Source organism: Ceratotherium simum, chromosome 4 (genome assembly GCF_057802395.1).
Source record: "Ceratotherium simum simum isolate JZ-2026a chromosome 4, ASM5780239v1, whole genome shotgun sequence".
Classification (NCBI taxonomy): domain Eukaryota; kingdom Metazoa; phylum Chordata; class Mammalia; order Perissodactyla; family Rhinocerotidae; genus Ceratotherium; species Ceratotherium simum.
In genome coordinates this window covers 2,697,046-2,719,613 of record NC_141903.1, presented here as the reverse complement: position 1 = coordinate 2,719,613, position 22,568 = coordinate 2,697,046, and the positions used below count along the sequence as shown (strand labels likewise).

The 22,568-nt window shown below is 36.4% G+C and overlaps 1 protein-coding gene and 1 pseudogene across 1 annotated transcript in view; one reads left to right on the top strand and one right to left on the bottom strand.

The window, feature by feature from the left end:
* LOC101389279 (vomeronasal type-2 receptor 26-like) overlaps nt 1-21,301 on the bottom strand; it is a 29,870-nt gene extending 8,569 nt beyond the window's left edge. The window contains 1 exon segment of the mRNA XM_087430273.1: nt 21,168-21,301. Within this exon segment, the coding sequence (XP_087286399.1) occupies nt 21,168-21,301 (134 nt within the window).
* On the top strand, nt 21,300-22,318 carry LOC101389016 (mitochondrial calcium uniporter regulator 1 pseudogene; annotated as a pseudogene).
* Nucleotides 22,319-22,568: the final 250 nt, after the last annotated feature.

The window sequence follows — 22,568 nt, the reverse complement described above, 5'->3', positions numbered from 1 at the left end:
CCCCCACCCACTGATCTTTTTACTGTCTCCATAGCTTTGCCTTTTCAAGAATGTCACGTAGTTGGAATCATACAGTATGTAGCCTTATTCAGATTGGCTTCTTTCACTTAGTAATACTCATTTAAGGTTGCTCCATCTTTATTCATGTCTTGATAGCTCATTTCTTTTTATTGTTTAATAATATTCCATTATCTGGATGTACCACAGTTTATTTATCCAATCATCTACTGAAGGACATCTAGGTTGCTTCCAACTTTTGGCAATTATTAATAAAGATGCTATAAACATCCATGTGCAGGTTTTTGTGGAGATGTTTTTGACACTTTTGAGCATGATTGCTGGATTGTATGGTAAAAGTAGGTTTACTTTTGTAGGAAACTGCTAAACTGTCTTCCAAAGTAGCTGTACCATTTTGCATTCCCATCAGAAATGTGTGAGCCTACCTATTGCTCCACATCCTTGACAGCATTTGCCAATTAGAAAAAGACTTCCTCAGACTAGGAAGCTCCAGGCCCTTGTTACTCCACGGACACACCAAGTAAACAAAAATATACCAAAATAGATTTCTGAGAACTCTAGAAACCAGTTAAGAAGCTGCAGCTACCAAGTGAATGCCTAATCAAGAAAAAGCATTACTCAAATTGGTAGAAAATTTTGTAGCATTTTGCGCATCTCTTACTAACCTCCACTCCAGAATAGTGTGGTGTGGTTTGGAGGAGGCTACCCAATTCCTGATTCCTTTCTCAGAATGGAAGAAAAAGACTAGAACTTGATTGCAGTGTTCTGGTTTGCCTGGGTACTTGAGGGAGTGGTTTCTAACTTGCCTGACTTGGCGCACTGATGGGAATCATAGAATAGTTTGGATACCAGGTTAGAGGCTGCTGAAAGCAGTGGTAGGCACATAGCATGTTAGAACTGCATGGGGTCTGCAGATCCCTGGGCACCTAGGGGTAAGAGATTACAGGTGGAGGAATGCAATAGAAATCCAAGGCTTCTAAGAAGAAGCAGGGATGAGACTCTTAGAGAAATTAAGACATTTAAAAGCAGCCATATTATGGGGAACTGGAATAACATATGCACTGGTCCAGGGAAGACAAATCCTCAGAAAAGGTTTTGGAAAACCTGGGACTTTAAGATGTGCTAATTGCTGAAGATCTTCCCCTGCACAAAGCAAGTCCATAAAGACTGGAAGAGGTGGCTGTTTTTTCAAATTCTTAAATCTCAACAAAAGATCACAAGGCATACAAAGAGACAGAGACACATGGCCTAGTCAAAAGAATAAATAAATCTTCAGAAATAAACCCTAAAGAAATGCAGGCTTCTGACTTACTTGACAAAGAACTTAAGACAACTCTTAAATTAAGAGTTTAAGAGCGTGTCTTAAATATGCCCAATGAGAACACCGAGAGACATGGGCAGACAACTAAATGAAATCAGGAAAACAATGCTTGAGCAAAATAAGAATACCAATGAAGAGGTAGAAACTATAAAAAAGAACCAAACAGAAATTCTGGAGCTAAAAAATACAATAACTGAAATAAATGTAAAATTCATAGAAAAGTTCAACAGAAGACTTGATCAGAAAGAAGAAAGAATCTGTCAACCTGAAAACAATTAATTTGAAATTATCAAGTTGGAAGAGCAAAAAGAATGAAATAAAGTGAACAGAGCCTAAAGGACTTATGGGACATCACCAAGTGGACCAATATACACACATAGGAGTCCCAGAGAAGAGAGAAAGGAACAGAGAGCTTATTTGAATAAATAATGGTCAGAAACTTTCAAAATTTGAGAGAATAAATGGATATTCAAATACAAGAAACTCAACACACTCCAAGTAATAGATACATTACAATCAAACTGTCAAAAATCAAAGAAAAAGAGAGAATCTTGAAAGCAGCAGAGAAAATTGACTGGTTATGTACAAGGGGGCCTCTATAAGATAACTGGTGGATATATCAGCAGAAACCTTACAGGCCAGAAGGCAGAGGGATGATATATTTAAAGTGCCAGGGGAAAACTATCAACCAAGAATAATACATCTGGCAAAACTTACCTTCAAAAATGAGGAGAAATTATAATTTTCCCAGATAAAAAGTGAGGGAGTTCATTACCACTAGAGCTGCCCTACAAGAAATGTTAAAGGGAGTCCTTCAAGTTGAAACAAAAGTATACTAGACAGTAACTTGAAGCCATACAGAAATATAAATTTCTCCAGTAAAGGTAAATATATGGATAAATAAAAAACCTATATTATTATAATTTTGTTTTATAACTTCACTTTTAATTAGTTTATAGGATTTAAAAGACAAAAACATTAAACATAACTATAAAGCTATTTTATGGGTATGCAATATATGAAGATGTAATTTATGCCATCAATAACATAAAATAAGGGTGGAGCAGTAAAGAGGTAGTTTTTGAATTCGACTGAAGTTAAGTTATCAGTTTAAAATAGACTGCTAAAATTTTAAGATGTTTTATATAATCCCCATAGTAACCACAAGAAGAATATCTATAGAATATACACAAAAGAAAATGTGAAGAGAATCAAAGCATGTCACTATAAAAAAATCAACTAAACACAAAGACAGGCAGTAAGGGAGAAAAAGAGACAAAAAAGGTATAAGACCTACAGAAAACAATTAAAATGGCAAGAGTAAGTGCTCCTCTATAAGTAATTACTTTAAATGTAAATGGATTAAACTCTCCAATCAAGAGACATAGATTGGTTGAATGGATCCAATTATATGCTATCTACAAGAGAGTAGCTTTAGATACAAGTACATACAAAGGCTGAAAGTGAAAGGATGGAAAAAGATAATCCATGCAAATAGTAACCAAAAGAGAGTGGATATGAATAAACTAATATCAGATTAAATACATTTTAAGTCAAAAACTATTTTACAAGAGACAAAGGACATTACATAATGATAAAAGAGTCATTCTCCCAAAAGATATAACAATTATAAATATATATGCACCAAACATGAGACCTCCAAATACATGAAGCAAACATTGATAGAACTGAAGAGAGAAATAGATACTAGGAGACTTCAATACCTCATTTTTAACCAGACCGCAGATCAATAAGAAAATAGAAGACTTTGGACAACACTATAAACCAATTGGACCTAACAGACATACACAGAACACTCCACCTAACGACAGCAGAATACACGTTCTTCTTAAGTGAACATGGAGCATTTGACAGGATAGATCGCTTGTTAGGCCACCAAACAAGACTTAATAAACTTTAAAAGATTGAAATCATACAAAGTATCATTTCCAATCACAATGGAATGAAACTAGAAATCAATAGCAGAAGGAAAGCTGGAAAATCCACAAATATGTGGAAATTAAACAACACACTCTTAAACAAACAATGAGTCAAAGAAGAAATCACAAAGGAAATTAGACAATATTTTGAGAAAAATAAAAATGAAAACATAGCATACCAAAATTTATAGAATGCAGTGGAAGAAGTACTAAAAGGGAAATTTATAGCTGTAAACACTTACATTAAAAAAGAAGAAAGCTTTCAAATCAACAACCTAACTTGATACCTAAGGAACTAGAAAAAAAGAAAGAAAAAAATAAAGCTACAGCCAGTAGAAGAAAAAAAATAATAAAGATTAAAGCAGAGATAAATAAAATAGAAATTGGAAAAACAAAAGAGTTGGTTCTTTGAAAAGATCAACAAAATTGACAAGTTTTTACCTAGATTGACTAAGAAAAAGGAGAGAACACACACATAACTAAAACCAAAAATTAACGAGGGACAGTACAATAGATTTTACAGAAATAAAAAGGATTATAAAAGAATACCATGTATGAGAATAAACTGAGTAACCTAGATGAAATGGATAAATTTCTAGAAACATACAACCTATCCAAACTGAACTAGGAAAAAATAGAAAATCTGAACAGACCTATATCTAGTAAGGTGATTGAATCAGTAATCAAAAACCTCCCAGCAGGAGAGTGACATCAGTAACATGACCAAATAATACAATCCTTGTTCATATCCTCCCTTAACAACAATAATTTGGTATCCATCCGTGGACAGCAGTGCCTGTGTGGGAGCTTTGGGATCCAAGTAGGAGACTGTGAAACTCTGGTGCAGTTCAAGACTGAGGAGAGGGGCCAGCCCTGGTGGCCTAGTGGTTAAGTTCAGCATGCTCCATTTTGGCAGCCCAGGTTCACTTCCTGGGCACCAATCTACACCACTCATCTGTCAGTGGCCATGCTGTGGTGGTGGCTGACATATAAAAGCAAAAAAAAGAGGAAGATTGGCAACAGATATTAGCTCAGAGTGAATCTTCCTCAGCAAAAAAATACTGAGGAGAGCCATTTTGAGAAGGCAGGCTCACAACCAGGCATCTGACTCACCAACAGTGGTCACAGCTACAGAAATGGATACAGCTCCATACTCCTGAGAACTTGGCTACAGCCCCATTTGGCTTTGAGTCTGTCACCAGTACCATAAGTCAAAGGACCCAGGAGAAGTCATGACCCACCCATGTGTCAGGCAATAGACATATAGACCTCAGTTCTGGCTGTGGACCCTAAAGTGGCCAGTGAACTGACTACAGCTTCTTTCGCTGTGGTTGGGAAGCCACTGGAGGTAAGCCCACGAAACTTGGGCAGACTGTAGATTCTTAATGGGCCCTGTAACTAGGCTCCAGCCTATCCCAGCTGCAGTCTGCAAATAGTCTTGCTGGCACAGGGACCCAGCAGGAGACACTCACATATCCTGTGTCCCCACTACAGATCCAGATTCAGCTCCATACTTCTGAGGACTGAGCTACAGCCCTGTTTGGCTTGGTACTGCCACCAGCACCATATGCCAAGGGACTGGGGAGTAGTCACACCTACCCAGGTAAGAGGCATACAGAACTTGGTCCTGGCTATGGACCCTGAAGTGGCCTGTGATTGTGCTCCAGCCCCTCTCAGCTGTGATCCAGGAGCCTCTTGAGGTAGGCCTGCCAAACTCAGTTGGACAGTAGATTCTGAAACAGCCCTGTAATTGGGCTCCTGTCCCAGTCACATTCCATGAATAGTCTTGCTGGCACAGGGACCCTGCAGGAGACAGTCTCAACTGTGCCCCCCCAGGTCCTGAAAGGGCCCTACCCTAGGCATTGGCCCACTCCCAGCCCCAGTCTGTGAGCAGGCCTGCTGGCACAGGGACTAATCAGGAGGAACTCCTGTCTGCACCTCTGGAGATCCTGAAAGGACCTTATACATGGCTCCAACTTCCTCACAGTCAGTCTGACCATGGTCCTGAGGATCCAAAGACCCAGAAGGAGATACTCCCATCTGCACCCCCAGAGATCCTGAAAAGGCCCTATACTTGGCTCCAGCCCCTCCCAACTGCAGTCCATGAACTCTGCTGGCACAGAGACCCAGCAGGAGACACCCTAGGCTGCCCCCACACAAAGATCCTGAAGGGGCCTATATTTGCCTCCAATTTCATCATAGCTGCAGTCTGCCAGCATACCTGCTAGCCCAGGGACCCAGTAGGAGACACTTCTGTCTGCTCTCCTGAAGATTCTGAAGGGCCCTAACTCAGTTCCAGCCCCTCCCAGCCACAGTCCACAAGCAGTACTGCTGGTCCAGGGACTAGGTGGAAGACACTCACATCTGCACCTCAGGAAATACAGAAAGGACCCTATACTTGGCTCCAGCCCACCCAGCCACAGTCAGGGACCAGTCTAACCCACCCAGGAACCTGGCAGGAACATGCCCATACATGCCTCCAGAGCTAGGTCTACAGACTTCAGTCTTGGCTGTGGAATCTGAAACATCCCTGGGGCTTGGTTACAGCCTCTCTCAGCCATGGTCCAGGGCCAGTTCTGCCTGTCCACGGACCTACCAGGTGACGAGGCAGCAGCCCTCCCAGGGACCTGGCATGAGCCACACCCACCATGCACGTGGTAATAGTTCTGCTGTCTAAGGATCCAAATGGGGACCCTGAAGTGGACCCTTATCCTAGCACCGACATATAGAACATAAACTACTGAAAGCAGTCCCATCTACTAGAGACCAGAGAGGATCCATGCCCACCTAAGCCCCTGGTAACAAGCCCACAAACCATGGACCCCACTGTAGACCTCAAAACTGACTCCAACCCAGCACAACTGTGACTCAGGAGGTAACCCCCTCAGCCCAGGGAACAGACAGGAGAAGATTTTTACCTGCTGAAACCAGTCTGTAAAGACTGAAAGAGGTGTTTTCTCCTTCAAATGCACAGACACCAACATAAGGCTACATAGATCACGAAAAATCAGGCAAATATGATACCACCAAAGGAAACAAATGAATCTCCAGTAACCAACCCCAAATAAATGGAGATATACAACTTACCTGACAAAGAATTCAAAATAATCATCTTAACAAAACTTGATGAGATGCAAGAGAAACAGATAGACAACAAAACAAAATCAGGAAAACAATGCATAAACAAATTAAGTTTAATAAAGAAATAGGAACCATAAAAAAGAACTAAGAAGAAATTCAGGAGCTGAAGAATAAAATGATACAACTGAAAAATTCAGTAAAGAGATTCAACAACATTTTGATCATGCAGAAGGAAGAATCAGTGAACTCAAAGACAGGTCATTTGAAATTAGCCAGTCAGAGAAACAAAAAGAAAAAAGAACAAAAAGAGTGAAGAAAGCCTACATGAATTATGGGACACCATCAAGTAAATGAACATTTGCATCATGGGAGTCCTGAAAGGAGAAGAGAGAAAGGAAGAGACAGAAAGCTTATTTAATGAAATAATACCTGAAAACTTCCCAAATGGTGGGAAAGAGATGGACATCCAGGTATAGGAAGTTCAAAGAAACTCAAGCAAGAGAAACTCAAAGAAGATTACTCTAAGACACATTATAATCAAAATGTCAAAAGTCGCAAAGAAAGAATTTTGAAAGCAGCAAGAAATAAATGACTCATCACATACAAGGGAGCTCCCAGAAGGCTATCAGTGGATTTCTCAACAGAATCAATGCAGCCCAGGAGGGAGAAGGATGATATATTCAAAGTGATGGAAAAAAACCCTGCCAAACAAAAATATTATATTCTGCAAAACCGTCCTTCAGAAATGAAGGAGAGATAAAAACTAGCCCCAACAAACAAAAACTAAGGAAGTTCATCACCACTAGACCTGCCTTACAAGAAATGCTAAAAGGCGTTCTTCAAGATGAACTAAAAGGACACTAAGTAACAACATGAAAACATGCAAAAGTATAAACTCACTGGTAAAGGTCAATAAACAATCAAATTCAGAATACTCTAATACTGTAATGGTGGTGTATAAATCATTTTATCTCTAATATAAAAGTTAAAAAACCATACTAAAAATAACTATAGCTACAATAATTTGTTAATGGATGCACAATATAAAAAGATGTAAAGTGTGACAGCAATAGCATAAAATGTAGAAGTAGAAGTGAAAGAAAATGTAGAGTTTTCATAAGGTAAGTTGTTGTTAGCTTAAAATAGACTGTTACATCTATAAGATGCTTTATGTAAGCCTCATGGTAACCACAAAGCAAAAACCTATAGTAGATACACAAAAGATTAAAAAAAAAGGGAATAAAAACGTACTGTTACGAAAAAACAAATCACAAAGGAAGACAGTAAGAGAGGAAGAAAACAACACAGGAACTAAAAAAAAAAAAAAAAAAAAAACCAGTCAGAAAACAATTAACTAAATGGCAATCATAAGGCCTTAACTATCAATAATTACTTTAAACATAAATGGACTAAAATCTCCAATCAAAACACAAAGTGGCTGGATGAATTTAAAAAACAAGATTCAACAATATGCTGCCTACACTTTAGCTTTAAGGACACACATAGGTTGAAAGTGAAAAAGTGGAAAAAGACATTCCATGCAAATGGAAACCAAAAGAGAGCAGAGTGGCTATACTTGTATCAGATAAAATAGACTTTCAGTCAAAATCAGTCACAAGAGGCAAAGAAGGTCACTATATAGTAATAAAGAGGTCAAATCATCAGGAGGATATAACAATTGTAAATATATATGCACCCAACATTGTAGCACCTAAATATTTAAAGCAAAGATTAACAGATCTGAAAGGAGAAATAGACCTTAATACAATAATAGTAGAAGACCTCAATATACCACCTTCAACACTGGGTATCATCCAGGCAGAAAATTAATAAGGAAACAATGGATGTGAATAACACTATAGACCAAATGGACCTCACAGACATATACAGAACATTCCATCCAACAGCACCAGAGTAGACATTCTTCTCAAGCTCACATGGAATATTATCTAGGATAGATCATATGTTGGGCCACAAAGCAATCCTTAACAAATTCAGGAAGATGGAAATCATATCTACTATCCTTTCTAACTACAATGGTATGGAACTAGTAATCAATAACAGGAGGAAAAATGAATAATTCACAAACGTGGAAATTAAACCACACACTCCTGAACAACAAATTGGTCAAAGAAGATATCAAAAGAGAAATAAAAAAGTATCTTGAAACATATGAAAACAAAAACAAAACAAACTAAAACTTATAGGATGCAACAAAAGCCGTTCTAAGAGGGATGTTTATAACACTAAACACCTACATTTCCCGTGGTGTAGCGGTTAAGTGCGCACGCTCTGCTGCTGGCGGCCCAGGTTCGGATCCCAGGCATGCACGTACGCCCCGCTTGTCTGGCCATGCTGAGGCCGCGTCCCACATACAGCAACTAGAAGGCTGTGCAACTATGACATACAACTATCTACTGGGGCTTTGGGGGAAAAAAGAAAGAAAGAAAGAAAGAAAGAAAGATCTCAAATAAATAACCTATCTTTACTCTTCAAAGAACTCGGGAAAGAAGAACAATCTAAGCCCAAAGTTAGCAAAAGAAAGGAAAAAGTAAGGTTAGAGGAGGAATAAAAAGTGACTAGAAAGACAACAAAAGAATTAATGAAACTAAGCATTGGTATTTTGAAAAGATAAACAAAATTGACAAACCTTTAGCTAGACTAAACAAAAGAAATTATTATTGATAATAATTATAAATGATAGAGGAGACCTTACAACTGAGACAACAGAAATACAAAGGATCAAAAGAGGCTACTATAAACAATTATATGCCAACAAATTTGATACCCTAGAAGAAATTAATAAATTCCTAGAAACATACAACCTACCAAGATTGAATCATGAAGAAACAGAAAATCTGAAGGGCAAATTATGAGAAAGGAAGTGGAATTCGTAATAAAAACCTCCCAACAAAGCCCAAGACCAGATGGTTTCACTGGTGAATTATATCAGACATTTAAAGAAGAATTGGTGCCAATCCTTCTAAAACACTTCCAAAAAACTGAAGAAGAAAGAACACTCCAAAACATATTTATGAGGCCAGCATCACCCTGATTCCAAAGCCAGATAAGGACACTACAAGAAAAGAAAACTACAGGCCAATATCCCTGATGAATATATATGCAAAAAATTTCAGTAAAATACTAGCAAACTGAATTCAACAGTGCATTAAAAAGATCATACACCATGATCAAGTGGAATTCATCCCTGGGATGCAAGGATAATTCAACATATGCAAATCAATAAATGAGATAACACCACATTAATAGAACGAAACATAGAAATTATATGATCATATCAACAGATGCAAAAAGCATTTGACAAAATTTAACATCCTTTCATGATACAAGCTCTCAACAAATTGGGTACAGAAGGAACATACTTCAACATAATAAAGGCTATACAGGACAAACCCACAGCTAACATCATACTCAACAGTGAAAGGCTGAAAACTTTTCTTCTAAAATCAGAAACAAGACAAGAGTGCCCTCTCTTACCACTCCTATTCAACATAGTACTGGAAATCCTAACCAGAATAATTAGGCAAGAAAAAGGAATAAAAGGTAATAAAATCAGAAATGAAGAAATAAAATTGTCCTTGCTTGCAGATGTCATGATTTTATACACAGAAAACCCTAAAGACTCCACCAAAAAACTGTTAGAACTAGTAAACAAATACAGTAAAGTTGCAGGATACAAAATAAACATACAAAAATCCATTGCATTGCTATACACTAACAATGAAATAGCTGAAAAAGAAAACAATCCCACTTATAGTAGCATGAAAAATGATTAAATACCTGGGAATAAATTTTGCCAAGGAGTGGAAAGATCTATACACTGAAAACTAAATAATATTGATGAAAGAAATTGAAGAAGACACAAATGAAAAGATACCCCATGTTCATGAATTGGAAGAATTAATATTGTTAAAATATCCATACTACCCAAAGTGATCTACAGGGCAATGCAATCCATATCCAAATTCCAATGGCATTTTTCAGAGAAATAGAAAAAAATCTTAAAATTTATATGGAACCACAAAAGACCCTGAATAGCTAAATCAATTTTGAGCAAGAAGAACATAGCTGGAGGCATCATACTAACTGATTTCAAAATATACTAAAAAGCTATAGTAATCAAACAGTATGATACTTGCATAAAAATAGACAGATGGACCAACGGAACAGAATTGAGAGCCCAGAAATAAACCCATACTTACATGGTCAACTAATTTTTGACAAAGGCATCAAGAATACTCAATGGGAAAAGGATAGTCTCTTCAATAAATGGTGTTGGGAAAACTGGATATCACAAATAAGAATATGAAGTTGTATCTTTGTCTTAACGCCATATACAAAAATGAACTCAAAATGGATTAAAGACTTAAGACCTGAAACCATTAAACTCCTAAAGAAAATGTAGGGGAAAAGCTCTTTGACATTGGTCTTAGCAATGATTTTTTGTATTTGACACCAAAAGCACAGGCAACAAAAGCAAAAATAAACACATGAAACTACATCAAACTAAAATGTTTCTGTACAGCAAAACAAATCATTAAAAAAATGAAAAGACAACCTATGGAATGGGAAAAACTATTTGCAAAGCATTTATTTGATAAGGGATTAATATCCAAAATATATGAGGAACTCATACAACTCAGTAGCAAAAAACCAAATAAGCCAATTTAAAAATGAGCAAAGGACCTGAATAGATATATTTCCAAAGAAGACATACAAAACTTCAACAGATATATGAAAAAGTGCTCAACATCACTAATCATCAGGGAAATGCAAATCAAAAGCCCAATGCAATATCACCTCATACTTGTTAGGGTGGCTATTATCAAAATGTCAAAAGATAAGAGTTGGCAAGGTGTGGAGAGAAGGGAACCCTTATACACTTGGTGGGAATTGGTACAGCCATTATGGTACAGCCATTATGGAAAACAGTATGGAAGTTCCTCAAAAAATGACAAATAGAACTACCATATGATCCAGCAATCCCACTTCTGAGTATATATCCAAAGGAAAAAAAATTACTATCTCAAAGAGATATCTGCACTCTCATGTTCAATATTATTCAGCCTTAAAAATGAAGGAAATCTTGCCATTTGAGACAACATAGATAAACCTGGAGGACATTGTGCTAAGTTAAATGAAATAAGCGAGACACAGAAAGACAAATTCTACATGATCTCACTTATATTTGGAATCTAATAAAGTCAAACTCATAGTAACTGAGTATAGAATGATGGTTTCCAGGGGTTAGGGAATGGGGAAAATGGGGAGATGTTGATCAAAGTGTACAAACTTTCAGTTATAAGACGAATCAATTCTAGAGACCTTAATGTACGGCATGGTGACTATAGTTAATAACAATGTATGTATACTTGAAATTTGTTAAGAGAGTAGATCTCAAGTGTTCTCACCACACACACACACACACACACAAACAAAGATAACTATGTGAGGTGACAGATATGTTAATCAGCTTGATTGTTATAACAATTTCACAAAGTATACTATATCAAAACATCACATTGTACACCTGAATATATACAATTTTTATTTGTCAATCATACCTCAATAAAGCTGGAAACAATAAAGTAAACAAATAAATCTAAGTATAAACAAAAAACACAAGTACCAGTGGAAAACATGGCAATCCTTACTCAAAATCCAGAAACTCTTTTAGAATATTAATAAATCCATACATGTAAAACTTAAAATAACACAACAAATTTTACATTCATACAGAAACATGAGCAGAGTCTAAATGCAAATAAGAAACTGGGAAAAATATTTTCACTCTATAACACAAAGTGCAAATGTCCATAATATATAAAGAGCTCCTGAAAACTGAGAGGAAAACTCTCAATGATATATTAGAAAAAAGTGGGTAAAATACATATTTAATAGAAAAAGTACAAACGGCCCATGAACATATGAAAAAATGCTCAAACTTACTCATGATTTGAGAAATGAAAATTAAAACTACAGTAGGAAAGTATTTCTCACTCATCACACTGGAAAAACAAAGATATGACATCATATCCCATTGACCAGGCTGTAGAGAAACAGGTACACTCATATATTGCTAGTGAGAATGCAAAATCATAAAGTCCCTATGGAGGAGAATTTGGCTCTCTCTCACTAAATTACTTATAAATTTATAATTTGACCCAGTTTTTCTACTTCTAAGGTTCTACCCCAAAGATATAGGGGTAGATAAGAGATGGCATATGCACAAGGTTATTCATCATAGTATTATTTGTAAAAGCAAAATACTTGAAACAAACTCAACCTTGTTAAATGTGTGATACTACAACCACACAATGGAATATGCATTATGCACCTGAAGAAGGAATTAAGAAAGTCTCTGTAAATTCATATGAATTGATTTTTTAACTGAAATAAGAAAGATGCAGAACAGTGTATATATCACTTTTTGTGTTAAAAGTGGTGAGTAGGATAATAATATATATGCATATTTGCTTATTTGTGCAGAAAGAAACTACCAGAATAATAAGCTAATAAAAATGGCTACCATAAAGTGAGAGAGAGATCAGAGTGGAGGGAAGAAGGATGGAAGTGAGACACATCTGAAAAAATCTTATGTAGTTTTGATTTTAGAATTAGTTCTATGTTCTATACAGTCAAAAAGTTAAGCTTACCTTGATCATTGTGCATTAATTTTGTGCAAAACTTTTTATATAGATACATATAAGTTCAAGTAAATGGAAACTACATATTTAGGTGGTAAAAATCAAAATCAAAATAAGGAAGTGATTATCATAAAATCAGGACAGTGGTTAATTTTTGATAGATGAAGGGAGTTGTGACTAAAAAGACGTATGTAGGGGTCTTTGGGTGGGCTGACAATGCTCTATTACTGAACCTAGGTTGTAGTTGTTGGATATTCACCTTATACTAATTCGTTTTGCTGTAACTTAACGTTCAATACATTTTCTTATGTCTATTATAGTTCACAAGTAAAAAGCTGTTAAAAATAAGTGCAATTGTTTTTTATATTGTTACACTCAGCTGCCTTTATTATTTCTAATAATTTGTACATTTTGAAAAGCTTTGATGTAGACAAGTATGTCCTTTACAAATAATGAGAGTTTTACTTCCTCCTTTCCAATCCTTATGCTTTTACTTCCTATGTTCAGGTCTTATTGCCCTAGCTAGGACTTGAATTATAGTGGTGATAATGGAAAACTTGGTTCTTTTATACATTTCATAGTGAAAGCTTTCAAAACTTTACTCCATTGAGAAAATTTTGAGGGCATTTTAGATGCTGTTTGGTTAAAAATATTTCCTTCTCTTCCTAGATTCTAAAAGAGATTTTATCATAAATGGGCATTTAATTAACAATGTGTCAACTTTAAAAAATAAAACAGCAAGTTATCTTAGCAGCAAAATGAGTTCATTCCGGAATAGCCAGAGGAATTGCAATCCAGGAAATGCAGGCTATGGCAGACCACAGGCAAATCCAGAGAACAAAGGAGCGGAGTTTGCTTTTATAGAGAAAAGAGGGAGGTTGGGAGGGGCTGCTCTAAACAAAACTAGTTGGGAGAAAGTAAGAGTTCAGAGTGGCAACAGCTTCTCATCGGTTGAGCTGCTGCGCTTCTCATTTGCTGGGCTGTTACTGGGAAGGAAAATCTTCCTCCCAGATAGCAAGGTACACTTCTTCCTGTGGAGCATGCAGATGGTGGCAAGGGCATGCAAATGACGATAAGTGATATTGGTGAGAGCTCCCCCTACAGGTCTTCCCCTTCTCGACTCTAAGTTTAGTTGAGGTTTTTCTAAAATTAATTTTCACAAATTCTTATTCTCCAAACTTGGAAACTATCATATATATTTTTTTGTCCTTAAATCTGTTCATGCAGTTAATCATATTTACTATCATTACATTAGTACAATACCTTACCTTGGTCATGTGCAATAATTTTGTGCATGATTGTATTCAACTGTATGCTATTTTGTTTTGGAAATTTGCATGTATGATTTTAGTGAAATGGGCCTAATGATAAATTCTTACTGTCCTTGTTGGCTTTGGTAGCAAGGTTATACTGGCTTCATACAAAGTGTTCGGACCATTCCCTCTTTCTTTTCTCAAGGAGAGTTTTATAACATTGAAATGATCTACTCTTTGAATTTTTGTAGAACTCACTTTTAAAGCTACTTTTGTGGGAAGATTTTAACTGCTACTTCAATTCCTTTATTAGTTCAGTCTTTCTCCTTTTTGAGTCATTCTAGTAAATTACCTTTTTGTGAGGGTGAGTTCCACTTTACCAAGCAAGGAACAAACTTTTGGCTTTGTTGATCCTCTTCATTATGACTCTGTTTTCTTTTATCTTTATTATATCATTACTTCTGTTTTATTTTGAATTATTTTGTTTTATTTTCTTAAATTCTTAGTTTGGACATGACATTAATATTCCACAACTCTTCAATTGTTTAAAAATCTTCAATATCGTTTATTTCTATGTGTTTTTTATTTCCATGGATATCTTGTACATATAACTGTATTTTTCTTATAGATATATATTTGTTTGCTTATTTGTTTTAACCTAATTTTGTTATTAATTTTTTTGAGGAACTGCCAGATTGTTTTCCAAAGCAACTGCACCACTTCACAGTCCCACCAGAAATGCATGAGTTCCAGTTCCTCCACATCCTTACCAACACTTATCATCATCAGTCTTTTTAATTATACCCATCTGAGTAGGTATGAAGTGGCATCTCATTGTGGTTTTCATTTTTAAACCTTTAAACTGGAGCTACCCTTGTGGTTTATGTTTATGACCAACAGGCCTTGGTGCTGTGTCCTCTCTCTTGCTTCTAATCCTTTCAGTGGCTTCCATCTTTGTCTTGGGTGGCTCTAAATTAAAGCTAACTTTCCCCATGACACAAACGTGCCTCCCATTGACTTACACTTTACAATAGAGTATATATTTATTGCTTCCCTCAGGGAGTAAGCAAAGTGTTTCATAAATGTTCTCAGGTGACAAAATTTTCTTTATCACCCTGAAAATCCCAATTTTATCTTAGATTTTTTTTTTTTTACAATATTCATAGCCTGCCCTTTTCAAAGCTCATTTATATCAGAGAGGCTAGGTACTATGCAAACTTACTACAACCAATGTAATGCACTTTTGTGGCCATTTACATCAGCAAATCATTATGTAAGTGTTGCAAATAACATTCCCATGGATAAGTAAGCACCTCTGCTCCCACTTTTCTGGCTAGATAAACTTAAACCCAGGGAAGATAATTTGCATGTCCAAGTTCCCCAAAGTAAATCAAAATAATTTTTATAATTTAATAATTAATAATTTTATTAATTTCTATCTTAAGTATGATGTCATCAGAGAACATGGTCTGTATAAGACTTATTCTTTGAAGTTTGTTGAGGCTTGCTTTTTGGCTAGTTTTTATAAATGTTCCAAATGGCCTTATAAAGACTGTTGATTGTATATTCTCTAATTGTTGATTGCAGAATCCATGTATGTTCATTTGATATTTATTAATTGTGTTGTTTAAATGTTCTGTATCTTTGCTCATAATATTTGTCTGTTTGACCAATCAAAAATTGAGAGCACTGTACAAAGATCACAGTATGACAGATGATTTTGTCACTTTCTCTCTAAAGTTCTATCAACTTTTGCTTTGTAAAGTCCATCAACAGTAGGAGGGTTAATATAATTGGAGTTTTACATATCATAAAATAATATGTAGGGCCAGCCCTGGCGGCCTAGTGTTTAAGTTCAGCATGCTCTGCTTCAGCTGCCCAGGTTTGGTTCCCCGGGCACGGACCTATACCACTCGTCTGTCAGTGGCCATGCTGTGGCGGCAGCTCATATACAAAAAGACGAAGACTGGTAATGGATGTTAGCTGAGGGTGAATCTTCCTCAGCAAAAGAATAAAAATAAAAAGTAAAAAAAAAATAATATGCAGCTACAAAAATTGATGAACAAGATGAACAACAATCTCAAAAACTTAATATTGAACAAAAGAAGCCAGATTTATAAAATGTATTTGGTGTGATTTAATATATATAAAGTTTGAATAAATATAAAATATTAATTTTATTAAATGCATACATCATAGAATTTTTATATCTTTCTCATGGATTGTACATTTTTATTATATTGTAATACTCTTAATAACTAATTTTTTTTGTCTTAAAGTCTGTTTTGTCTGATATCAGTATGGTATATCAGCTTTTTTAGTTAGTATTTGCCTGATCTTTATATATACTTTACTTTCAAACTTTCTATGCCCTTATGTTTTAGGTGAGTCTTTTTTTAAATGGATATCACTGGATTAATGATTATTATTACCACTATTGCTATCATTATCATTGTTATTATTATTCGACCTGACAATATTGACAATATCTGTCTTTTACTTTTTATGTTTAGTGAATTAACAACTATGATTATGCATATATTTGGACTTGTTTCTATCACCTTTTGATTTCTATTTGCAACATCTTTTGCATATTTCCTTTTTTTCTTTTCTTGCCTTCTTTAGAGTACTTGAGTTAATTATTTCTTTCTTATTCCAATTTTTTTTCCTCTGCTGATTTGTAATTTATATACTCTATTAGTGGTTACCCTTGAAAGTTTACCATGTGCAGGTAATTAACAAAGCAAAATTAAACAACAACTCAACTATAGGACTTTAGCTCTAATCTTCATCTCTACATACTACTGTGGTTCAATATTTCAAATATTTATTTTTTAACTACACTAAATAGATGCTATGTCACTTTCTATAAGACATTTATTCATTTGGATATACCTACATGTTTATGAACTTATTTATTCACTATACCTTTCTTTGTGCTAGGCCATTTTTCTGGGATTATTTCTTTTCTACTTGCAGTATAATTCCTGGAGTATTTGGGGATTTTATTATGCTCTACACCTGGCATTTTATTATGTTCTGTAAGTACAGTTATAAAAACTACATATTCTTTTGGAGGTCACCAATTCCCTCTATATTGCTGAAACCTATGGGTACTTTCCTATCTATATCTTGCTTTACTTCTACTGGACACCTGAGTGGTAACCATGTACTCTTCCTTAAAACTCATTGCAATTGTAAATATCTATAAATATTTGGAAATTAAACAATACATTTATAAATAAACCAAGGATCAAAAAGGAAATAACAAGGGAAGTTAGAAAATAGTTTGATCAGAATAAAAATTAAAAAACAACATAGGAAAATTTATGAGATGCACTAAAGTGGTACTTCGAGAGAAATTTATAGCTTTAAATGCCTACATTAGTAAAAAGAGAAACATGTCAAAATAAATAATTTAATCTTTCACCTTAAAAATATACAAAGAGAAAACCAAACTGAAGTCAAAGAGAGAGAAAATAATAGAGTGGGAATGAATGACATAGAAAACAGAAAAACAATGGAGAAAATCAATAAAACCAAAAGCTGGTTCTTGAATAAATCAACAAAATTGACAAACTCTTAGACCAACCAATAAAAAAGACACAGATGGTTCGGGGCCAGCCCAGTGGTGTAGTGGTTGAGTTCGCAGGCTCTGCTTCAGCAGCCTGGGTTTTGCAGGTTCGAATCCTGGGCACGGACCTGCGCACTGCTCGTCAAGCCATGTATGGCAGTGTCCCCATGCAGAGTAGAGGAGGATGGGCACAGATGTTTGCTCAGGGCTAATCTTCCTCAGCAAAAAGAGGAGGATCAGCAACAGATGTTAGCTCAGAGTCAATCTTCCTCACCAAAAAAAAAGTAGTGAAAATTAGGAATGATAGAGAGGACATTACCACTGACCTCTCAGAAATTAAGAGAGTTACGAGGGAATATTATTAAAAACTATACCAACAAATTTGACAATGCAGATGAAATGAAGATATTCCTAGAAAGTCACAAATTACAAACACTGACTCAAGAAGAAACAGAAAATGTGAATAAACCTGTAACAAGTAAAAAAAATTGAATTAATAATTAATTTTCCCCCACACACACAAAAAAGAAACTCCTAGGCCCAAATGGCTTCACTAGTGAATTTTATCAAGCATTTAAATATGAAATAATACCATTACTGCAAAAATTCTTCCAAAATATAGAGGAGGATAAAGTACTTCCCCACTCATTGATTAGGCTGGTATCACCCTGATGCCAGGGCCACAAAAAAGCATTACAAGAAAGAAAAAGAAAACTACAGACCACTATTGTTCATGAGTATAGATGCAAAAATCCTCAATAAAATATTAGCAAACAGAATCCAACAACATATAAAAATATTATACACCATGACCAAGTGGGACTTATCTTAGGAATACAAGGTTAACATCCAAAAATCAATTTATGTGATATACCATATTAATACAACAAAGGATAAAAACCAAATGATCATCTCAGTAGATGCAGAAAAAGCATTTGACAAGATCCAACATTATCCAGAAAAACTATCCTCAGGGGAAGAAGTAAAATGGAAAATATACTTTTAAAAAAATCCAACACTTATTCAAGGCAAAAACTTTTAACAAACTTGGGATAGAAGGGAATATCCTCAACCTCATCAAGGGCCACTGCTGAAAACCTACAGCAAACATCACACTTAATAGTGAAAGGCTGAACGTTTTCCCTCTAAGATCAGGAACAAGGCAAGGATTCCACTCTGCCTCTTTTTATCAACATTGTACTGGAAGTTTTAACCAGTGCAACCAGTCAAGAAAAAGAAGTCAAAGGCATCCAGATTGAAAAGGAGGAACTGACACTAGCTCCATTTGCAGATGATATCATCTTCTACAGATAAATATAAACAAAATTCACTAAAAAACTATTAAAACTAATCAGTTTAGCAAGGTTGCAGGATGCAAGAGTAATATACAAAAATCAACTGTATTTCTATATAAAAGGAAAGAACAATCTGAAAATGAAATTGTCAAAAGAAACAAATTTTTGTAACTATGTATGGTAAAAATTTTTTGTAACTATGTAACATAGACTTACTGAGTTAACTAGACTTACTATGGTGATCACTTTACATTGTATACAAATATTGAATCATTATGTTCTACACCTAAAACTAACATAATGTTATATGTCAATTATACCTCAATAAAAAATAATAATTTTAAAAAGTGAAAGTGAGCTACAACTCCATACACAATAGCATTAAAGAAAAAAATAGTGAGGAGTAAACTTAACAAACTGCAAGACTTGTACACTGAAAATTACAACACTTTGATGAGAGAAATAAGAGAAGATCTAAATAAATGGAGGAACATTCCATGTTCAAAGATGGGAACACTAAATCCTTAACAATCCCTGTCAATGTTGTTAAGAGGGCAGTTCTCTCCAAATTGATCTATAGATTCAATGCAATCTCCATCAAAATTGCAGCAGGATATTTTTTGGCAGAAATTGACAAGCATATCCTAAAATATATATGGAAATGCAAAACCTAGAATAGCCAAAACAATTCTGAAAAAGAAGTTGTAGGACATTTGCTTCCCAATTTTAAAAATACGATAAAGCTACAGTTATCAAGTACAGTGTGGTACTGACATGAGGATAGATCTTCAGATTAATGGAATAGGAATGAGAGTCCAGAAATAAATCCTTATATTTATAGTCAATTGAATTTTGACAAGGGTGGCAAGGCAGTTCATTGGGGAAAGGATAGTCTGTTCAACAAACAGTGCTGGGACAACTGGATATCCACATGCAAAAATGCGAACTTAGACCCTCACCTCACACCAACAATTAACTCAAAATGGATCATACACTTACCATCTAAGAGCTAAAATAATGGCACTTTTAGAAGAAAACATAGGACAAAGTCTTCAAGATGTTAGTTTAGGCAAAGATTTCATAGATACAACACCAGACGCATGGTCCATAAAAGAAAAAGAAAAGGTGAATTGGACCTCATCAAAATTCAAACCTTTTGCACTTCAAAAGACACCATTAAGAAATGAAAATAGAAGCAACAGACTAGAAGAAAGTATTTGAAAAAACATTTATCCAATAAAAGACTTGTGTCTCTTACAAGTCAATAATAAGACAATCCCTTCAGAAATTAGACAAAAGATATGAACAGAAATTTCACCAAAGATATAAGAATGATTAATCAGCACACGAAAAGATACTCAACATCCTTTGTTAATAAATAAATACAAATTAAAACCAAAATGAGATAATATTTCACACCCTGGAATGGCTGTAATAAATAAGATAGACGATAACAAATGTTGGCGAGTATACTGAGAAACGAGGATCCTCATACATTGCAGATGGGAAGGTAAAATGGTGCAGCCACTTTAGAAAACAGTTCGGTAGTTTCTCAAAAAGTTAAACCTAAAACTACCATGAAACCCAGGATTCACCCCAGGTTTCTATCAAAGAGAAGAGAAAACATTCACACAAAGCATTTCTCATAACAGTCTCAAACTGGAAACAATCTAAATGCCCACCACCTGGCGAATGAATAAACAGAATGTGGAATATCCATAAATGGAATACTATTCATAGAAAAATGAACAAGCTGCTGACACACGCCACCTCGTGGATAAACCTCACAGACATTGGGCTAAGTGAAACGAACTAGTCATGAAAGGCCACATATTGTATGATTCCATTTATAAGAAATGCCCAGAAAAGGCAAATTAATAGAGACAAAGTAGACTGGTGGTTGCTTGATACGTGGAGTAAAAACGTGGATTAACTATAAATGGGCATGAGGGATCTTATTGAAGTATGAAATCTAGAACTGATTTATGCTGATGGCTACACCACTCGCTGAAGTTACTCAAAATCAGCCCGGAGCCCGGCCCGCACGGCAGGAAACGGCGGCCGGCACTGCTGCCCGGCTCCCTCCCGCTCGGGTTCGGACTCGGACTCCGGCTGAGGCCACTTGCGACCTGCGACGCGCGTGAGCCGCATGGCCGCCTTGGGGATGGGCTGCAGCTCCGTCCCAGCTGACAGGCCGAAGCGCCCGCCGGGCCGCCGGCAGCTTCTGCTCCTCCCGCCACCGGCCGCTGCGGGAGCCCGGGCGCTGCCTGGCCGCGCTCGCCGGCGGTCTGGGGCGCCTCACATGCCTCCCTGCTGCTCCGCTCCTGCTCGGTGGTCCCTACGCCGCCCGCCTCCACCCCCGCGCCGCCCGGGCCGCTTGAAGACTGGGAGCACTGGCGCCCCGGGCCCTCCACTCCCCTCGCCCAGCGCTCCTCCCAAGCGGCGTGTGCAGGTACCAGCCCCGCCTCGCCCCAGGTACTGCCAGTGCCGCCGGCGTCCTCCGCCTGTGCCACTGCCAGGCCGCCGTCCTCGCTTCCCAGAGTGTCTGCAGCTGGAGCGCAAAAGGAGAGATTTCACCTCTTCTGAGAATAGCAACTTCTACTTTGACTCCCATGCCTTAGTGTGTTTACTCAAAGAAAATGGGCTTACTATTCAACAAGCAGAAATCACTGTCTGCGCCTTGGTCAAGATCACGGAGGCCAACATGGATATCTTCTACAAAGATATGTCACCAAGATGCAGCAGGAGATCCCTCTTCAGCAAACAGTGTCTCAGATTGCTACGGTGAAAAAGGATATGAGTATTTTGGAGAAGAGTGAATTTTCTGCCTTCAGAGCAGAAAATGAGAACATAAAACTTGAACTACATCAGTTAAAGGATGAAGTGATCTAAGCTGGAACAGATACCAAATTAGACTTTAATCTAGAAAAGAGTAAAATAATTGTATTCATTGAATGAAAGGAAACTGCTGGAAATGAGGACAGACATAGTGGCATTGCATGCCCAGCAAGATCAGGCCAGCACCCAGACACTGAGATTGCTGGCCTCAAAACCATGGTGCACCGTGCAAGCTTGATAATATTAAATGTTTAGCAGGATCTGTATTTACCTGCCTAACTACCTCTGGGACTTTATCACCTGTGGGGATATAATGAAGTCTCTATTTAAAGAGAAAAAAAAGTTACTAAAAACTATTGAACTATAAAAAATCAAAAGCAAACCAAAAACTCATTCCATCCTTGGCTGATGTGCCACAACTCCCATGCGCTTTTCTTATGACTCCTCTGGTCACTCCTGAGTCCCCTATACAGGGAAATATGCTCCAGTTTTTCCATAAATATATGGTTTTATAGAGCTCTAACCTAAGGCCTCTGTTCTTTACATTTTGCAAAGAGTTTAAACATATGTATAATCTCTG